Source organism: Poecilia reticulata, linkage group LG2 (genome assembly GCF_000633615.1).
Source record: "Poecilia reticulata strain Guanapo linkage group LG2, Guppy_female_1.0+MT, whole genome shotgun sequence".
Classification (NCBI taxonomy): domain Eukaryota; kingdom Metazoa; phylum Chordata; class Actinopteri; order Cyprinodontiformes; family Poeciliidae; genus Poecilia; species Poecilia reticulata.
In genome coordinates, this window is record NC_024332.1 from 29322059 (window position 1) to 29329394 (window position 7336).

At 37.8% G+C, this 7336-nt stretch overlaps 2 protein-coding genes across 5 annotated transcripts in view; one reads left to right on the forward strand and one right to left on the reverse strand.

Moving 5' to 3' along the window:
• The window catches only part of LOC103459059 (uncharacterized), a 10193-nt gene extending 7572 nt beyond the window's left edge, over nt 1-2621 (reverse strand). For both annotated transcript variants that reach the window (XM_017303715.1, XM_008400292.2), the window contains exons 1-2: nt 2272-2621; nt 2114-2165 (exon numbers count right to left, since the gene is read on the reverse strand). In XM_017303715.1, coding sequence (XP_017159204.1) covers nt 2114-2165; nt 2272-2539 — 320 coding nt within the window. In that variant the 5' untranslated portion in view covers nt 2540-2621. The remainder of the gene's footprint in view (nt 1-2113; nt 2166-2271) is intronic.
• Nucleotides 1-6661, forward strand: part of ednrbb (endothelin receptor type Bb) — a 25665-nt gene extending 19004 nt beyond the window's left edge. The window contains exons 1-8 of one of the 3 annotated variants that reach the window (XM_008400307.1): nt 2679-3201; nt 3373-3840; nt 3989-4101; nt 4310-4514; nt 4714-4854; nt 4948-5081; nt 5695-5803; nt 6425-6661. In XM_008400307.1, the coding sequence (XP_008398529.1) occupies nt 3424-3840; nt 3989-4101; nt 4310-4514; nt 4714-4854; nt 4948-5081; nt 5695-5803; nt 6425-6580 (1275 nt within the window). In that variant the 5' untranslated portion in view covers nt 2679-3201; nt 3373-3423 and the 3' untranslated portion in view covers nt 6581-6661. Of the gene's footprint in view, nt 1-2678; nt 3202-3372; nt 3841-3988; nt 4102-4309; nt 4515-4713; nt 4855-4947; nt 5082-5694; nt 5804-6424 lie in introns of those variants that run through there. The other 2 variants (XM_008400314.1, XM_008400321.2) reach the window with 2 other exon arrangements.
• Nucleotides 6662-7336: the final 675 nt, after the last annotated feature.

The window sequence follows — 7336 nt, forward strand, 5'->3', positions numbered from 1 at the left end:
ATATATATAAACTACCGTATTATATCTTTGAAAATTTACACACAAAAAAAGTAAACTATTTTCATTGTACCAGACACATCAAACATTTAATCCTGTATTTAGCGCCCAGTCTAATTCAGTCTAATTCTAGTTGTAAAACGCTAAATGTTACTAAAGTATTTAATCTTTTCCTGAGAAAATGTATTTTATTGATTAAAATTGGGCCTTTAAACATAATAGTTTTATTTAAATGTAATGTCTTATCTGAAATCCGAAGGCTATATTTGAAAATGAATAATTTACTTATTCAAATTATTTATTTAAAATAAAGTTCCAAAAAAAAAAAAAAAAAACACATTTGGAAGTTTTAGAATCAAACTAACAGACTTTTATTTGTATTTTTTTTATATATATTTTTTTTACTATAGAACAGCCTTTACTACAAAAGGTGAAGCATATTACAGATTTCAGGAGTATATGGCTGAAAAACAAATTACGGCTCCGTTTTTTTTCCTTTGCCGCTCTCTGAGCTTCACGCTGTAACGGTTGCTAGGCAACATGAGTTACGCTGCGGTGGAAGCTAGCCAGCTAGCTAAAGGCTAGACCCATAGACATAATAGGGTCTATGGTTAGACCTGTCTGAATTCACAGTTTTTATCTTCCTGTCGTCGTTTATTCTCGGCCTTCAAAGGGTCCTTCGAAGGACCCTGAACTCTCCTCTCTGTGCTACAGCCAATCACCATCAAAGAAAAACAAATGACGCTCCTGTATTGGTTAGCCAATAGCATGCCACGTAGCATTGCTCATACGTATTATGCCCGCAGCTCCAAAGATTAATTTTCTTTCGAATATTTTAGATCATATTCATAAACGATATGCTGAATTAAAAAAAAAAAAACAATACAATTCATAAATAATTTGGTGTCACATTCCAAAAAAAATCTGTGAATAGGTGAATGTACAAAAACTGAATCTTGAATTATTATTTTTACAAATTTCCATTTGCTAAAATAATTTATTTGTCCTGAAAATTTATTTTCAATGTGTCCTTAACACACTTACTAAAAAGTTTGAAAGTTTAGTTCCAAGACACATCTTCAACTTATGGTCTATTTTTACTGATGAGGTGCACAATTCTTTTTGTACTGTACCATATAATCAATTAGTAAATGTATGGATAACATTTGTTACAAATTTGTATTATTACAACTGCTAGTTTTTGCAGCTGTACAATTAACAATTTAACTCCATGGCAACTCATCTATAGTTCAACTAGAAATTATTTCTAACTTGGATAGTTAGATTTAAAACGATCTAAATTCCACCAATAAGTTTGTTATTTTATGGTAAATGAGACGGTTATCTCTCGGAAGATTAAAAAAACTATGTAAATTAAAGTATCAATTTTAAGATAACATACTTTTTAGTGATTCAGATCCTTCTTAAAAACCCGTGGAAATAATCATTATTGGCATTCCAGCAATCAAACTTGTTAAAAAGGCTGAGCAGAGTTTTTTTTTTTTTTTTTTTTTTTGCATGTCTCCATTGGTGTTTTTGTGACAATTCTTCATAATAATGAGCTCAGGTTTTTGATTTTAGAAGCCCCCTTGTGATTTCCATATTTTATTTTATTTTTTACAATCTTGTGCTCCATAATTCTGGGTCACATTTTGTGAGTTACCTGACTCAAACTGGAATCAGAACCACAGTTAACAGAAATAAGGCCATAATTTGAAATCTTAATTCAATTATGCATGAAATTTCAATATTTGAAGAACATTTGTTTCCATAAGTCATTGAAATGATATCTAACTGCAGGAGTACAAAACGATTACAAGCATGCAACATGAGGAATGCGAAGAATTGAGATCATGTGTAATTGGAGAACGGGTATCTAAAGCCCTTTTTGCAATATACAAGACAACTTGAATGCATTTTACTCTGAGTGATTTTTAGACTTTATAACTTTTAAGGATTTTAAAAAAAGAACGGTTTTGAACAGGTTAAAAAAGTAAATCTAATGGTGTTTAWAATCAGACATAGGAAGACAATGACAGTAAACAATACATATAGCCATCAACGAGCAAAAGAGAAAAAAAATAAAATAAATATTCCTACATTACTACTTTCTTACAGTTTCTCTTCTAACAACGGTGAACTTGAATCTTCTGGTTTACTCGAGTGGCCTACCCGCCAAAGAAACAGAAAATTAGATTCATGTAGAGCATAAAGACAGACTGACTCCATATATTTGTCACATTCTCCCCCCCCCCACCCCCATTTCCAACTCACTTTCTTCAATCTGCTCCTTGGAAGAAATGCCAGCACGTACATTCTCAAGGTCATTTGTCACCGGCGAAGCACAGATCTGAGCTTCGGAAGGGGAGCTGGAGTAGTTGTCGGGTACGTTATTAACAATGGGGCCTCTCTTGTCGTCACATGTCTCATGCTCCTCCAGGCTCTCCGAGTTGTCATAAAGCTGTCGAGAGGAGAAGTCACCTTCTCTGGGACTCTCAGGAGAGGAAGAGGCAGCTTCTTCCTGGGACGGAGAGAGACTCATGTTTTCAAAACGTGATATGTCAAACGAAGCAGAGTCTCCAGAGAAAGCTGACTGAACACGCTACAGTTCCGATCCCCTATCCTATTTGTTTTTGTTCAAGCGCCGTTGCCTGGCAGTATCTGTGCATCAAGATCATCAAAAATGTCACATAGTTTCAAAAGATTATTTCCCCACTTCTGTTCGTTACTTTAATCTACAGCGACTTGAAAGGGTGTGTGGAATGCTTTGTAGCTTGAGGACAGATTTCTCGCAAGGTTGAAATACACATTTTTGGAGCACTTTGAGAAAATTAAATAACTTTATATCAGTGAGTATTGGACACCAAATTCTCCAAAAAAAAATATAAGATGGAGAAACTGTACAATTTTATACCCACTGAAGACTGAAATGATCTCACTCTTGGATAACAGACAGTACACTTCACCACCACCCTTTCATTCAGAATGATGCATCGAGGGGAGTAATTACAGTCATGACTGACAGATAGATGAGTAATGCTGACAACAATACTTTAGTCTATAAAACCCTGATTTCTCTCAGTTGGATATGAACGTTCGTAACAGGCACAACAACAGAGCGCCGTCTTTTGTGTTAAGTATAAAGTCTATTTTTTCTTAAGGTTTTACAGCGACTTGCTTCACACAGAGTGTGCAAAACTGAAGGTAGGCTGAAATAATTCACTGTATCACACTATTTCAGCTCCGTTTGATCATTTCTTTCTGCCTTTTGATCAGGAAATTAAATTAATCCTTTTCCATTACCTCAATGGCTTTGCTGCAAATCTAAAGGCAATATATGCTAATTATTGCATTTTTTTTCTCTTTTTTTTTTAGCCCAGATTTAGCAAAATCCCCTTCAGGATTTTATTAAGGAAATCAGAAACAATGAGGACCGTGACTCTCCTTCTGTGTTTTGGAAATATATTTGTAGCATTACAGGCCAGTGATCAGCATTCAGACCCACTCTCTGTAATCACGCCGTATGAAACGGCTTCCCCTGGTCTTTCGGCACTGGAGAAGCAGCAATCCAACATCTCGGTTCTTCCAACCCAAGCAACGGGAGGAAAAATAGCACAGCCCCCCATGTGCTTAGAGTCTGCTGGAATCAGAGGCGCCTTCAAATATGTCAACATTATGGTCTCTGTGGTGGTGTTTGCTGTTGGAATCGTGGGGAATTCTGCTCTGTTGAAAGTCATATATGCAAACAAAACCATGAGAAGTGGACCTAACATTATCATTGCGAGCCTTGCTGTAGGGGATCTGATCCACATTGTGATAGACATTCCAATCAACTCATACAGGGTGAGTTATTTGCCGTATGCTGTGTAAGAGCATTGAGAAAAACACATTGCACCCTATGCTGCTTTTCTGCATTCTGTTCTGTTTTAAGACTTCGATCCTGATATCCTTCTTCTTTCTCTTAACCGAATTGTCCTTGTCTTTGTTGCAGCTGCTGGCAGAGGATTGGCCATTTGGTTTAATAATATGCAAACTTGTCCCCTTCATCCAAAAAACTTCTGTTGGGATTACTGTGTTGAGTTTATGTGCCTTGAGTGTTGACAGGTAGGGAGATAAGCTGCGCTGTTTCGTCGCCTCCGTGAGAAGAGTGTTTTGATGCTACAATCTGTATTTCATCAAGCAGACACATTTTGTTCAGCGGTAGTCCTTGAAATGCTCTTCAGCTAGAAAAAAATGGAAGAAAAAAAATTGTTCATTGCCGCAGACAAAAAAAAGTTCCCCAAGCCATGACATTTTCTCATTGATTTTGCAGATACCGCGCTGTTGTATCCTGGAATCAAATCAAAGGCATCTGGGTTTCTGTGCGGACAACGATTGAAATAACCCTGATATGGGTTTTTTCCATCCTGCTGGCTGTCCCTGAAATTGTCGGCTTTGATATGATAACAATGGACTATAAAGAGAAGCATCTGAGGATATGTCTGCTTCACCCCATCCAAACCACACAGTTCATGCAGGTAATGTCGTGCTGTTCAGCAGCACAAAGTAAACAGAAGATTTCAAATTTTATCAAATGCAAGCCTTGAAATGTCAAGGATGCTTTTATTGATGTCCCCGTTGACCTATAAATACGGGCATCAGTATTGTACTGTTGGTGCTGTCCCGTTGCCACGGACAATGACGGTTTTTCTGCCATGTGTCTTGTTTAATTTACAGTTTTATAAATCTATAAAGGACTGGTGGCTCTTTGGCTTTTACTTTTGCATGCCACTAACCTGGACTGCAGTTTTCTACACGTTGATGACCAGAAAGATGCTGAGAAACACAGAGAATACATTAAGTGACCACATTAAACAGGTTATAAGATTATCCTCTAGTTTCAGTCTCATTGTGTAACCTATAACCGCATCCATTTTAATTTGAATGTGTGTTAAATCTTTCCTTTCAAAGAGGCGAGAAGTCGCCAAAACTGTCTTCTGCCTGGTTACCGTGTTTGCGCTGTGCTGGTTACCCCTGTACCTCAGCAGAATCCTGAAATGGACCATATATGATGAGAAGGATCCAAACAGGTGCCAGCTACTTAGGTGAGCATTGTTATTACTTTTTTTTAATTTAAACTATAATGGAGTCACTCACTAAACTATTCATAACCTGTAAAAAGTGTCGCATTTTGTCACACAACCACAGAATTAAAGGTGAAAATGATGAAATGTATAAATTTCACCATTTGTAAACAAATGATGAAATTTGTATAAAAATTCATCATTTGTATGAATGATCCACTAATCCACTTCCTGGTCATAAGATGACATCCCGAGGTCCAAACAATTCTTAGAATAAAGTCCAATCCATTGTTTGATGAAGTAAATGGTATGGCAAATCTACCAAAACAGGAAACTTATGATAACTCTGAAAGAGCTGTAAATATCTACAATTCAAATGTAAGAGGAAAGTGTTTTGATTCCCCGAAATCAAAATGCTTTCACACTAAACTTTTCACATTTAAAATAACCTATTCTTTTTTTTCTTTCATGTCTACTCTGTAATTTATGTTGTTTATCCCACGCAATTTCAATAAATACTGTTTAGTTTGTGACTATAGCACGAAAACCTACGGAGCAGTTTAAAAGGACATGAAATGAAATTCTCATGCAAGGTACTGCAGGCCATTTTCCTAAAGTATCCATTCCATTCCAGCGCCTTCCTCATCCTTGACTATTTCGGCATTAACATGGCTTCGCTGAACTCCTGCATCAACCCCATTGCACTGTACATCGTCAGCAAAAGATTCAAGAGATGTTTCAAGGTGAGCATTGCCATGGTTCAGACAAGACTTCTATATGTTAAGAACATTGCAGGTGTCTGTTGAATGAGCTGTGTGTGTGCGTGCGTGTGTGTGTGTGGGACATCGTAATGGAGTCATGTCTGTAAAGACTGCTGCTAGACTGCACACCTCAGGGGGTAATAAGTGAAAATGACCTGGAAAAACATTATCACGGAAAAAAAAAAAAAACGTCACTTGGCAATCTACCAGATAGTCTGTGAATCAAACTGACGTGCTATGAAGAAGAAAATGTTACTTGCAGGCATTTTTTGAAGACGAGCCATTTAGAGCTCTTTATTGTACTACAAGCGCAGAGGAAGATATTGGAAATAGTCACAGATTCATTTTGACTTGCATTAGGTTACCACAACAGTTCACATCTAACATTTGTTGTTTGTTGTTTTTTTTTGCTACACTGCTAGTGTGGTACTATAACTAAATAAATAAAACAGATCCATTTTATTATAATATCCACCTCTCTAAACTAATTCAGTCTTGTTTTGTGGATCAGTTCTACACGACAGGAGTAAGATGTTCTCCCTGTGATGTTGACGTGTGCTAGCTGAATTTTTTATTTATTTTTTTGTCCGTGTGGTCCTCCAGGCATGTCTGTGCAGTCTGTGTCTGCCTCTTCAAGCCCGTGCCAGCGATGAAGCACAGTCTGTTTTGAAGTCCAGAATGCAGGATCAAGCCTCAGAGCAAAGCAGCAACATCAAAGCTCACAAGGAGCCTCCACCTGTTAACACCTTACTGTGTTAACAAAAGTCCCGTGGAACCGTGAAAATACTTTTTGATCCTGTCTATAGTTCTTCAATAAATAAGTATGGCGTTCAAAACAAATACCAAACCGGGGCCTCCTGTCTGCAGCTCGACAGCCTCCGACATGCCAACCCGATAACGCAGGGAGCCTCTGAGTAACGCGGGGCACTGTCTTTTGTAATGCTGTCGTCAGCTGAACATCTGCTTTGGCGTGAGCAACCTGGAGTGAGACTGTTCGCACTATTATTTGCCCCTGAGGCTTGACTCGCTTCCAACCATTACATCAGGCTTCACCTTGTACCTTTCCTGTATCATGCATCACGCTCCTTAAATCACTGTTTTGGATGCAGTGTTGACTTGGCACCCATCAACATGTATCCTGTCACAGCTTTAAGGCTTACATGCATGAATAATAATATATGTATATACATGTATGTTTGTGTGTACGTTAAGAGAAATGTGAATTCAAAATTACTTCGGAGCGCTCTCTAATCACTTAAAATGCTCCTTTCATTCCAGCGTGATGTGCAGTGTGTGAAAAGTTTACCGCTGTCATTTCCTCCTTGAACCTGGAGAAAAACATATCAAATTGGTGCCACGAGAAGATTCAGTCTCTGCCGCTGAAAGAACTGATTGATGGTGGCCTATTTTTAATACATTGTTAAATGTGTAATGCATGGAGACACTTTACGAAAGACCTGAGAGTGGGGAGGAAGGAAAACGAAGATGACAGAATGAGGTCAGGAGAAGAGAGAG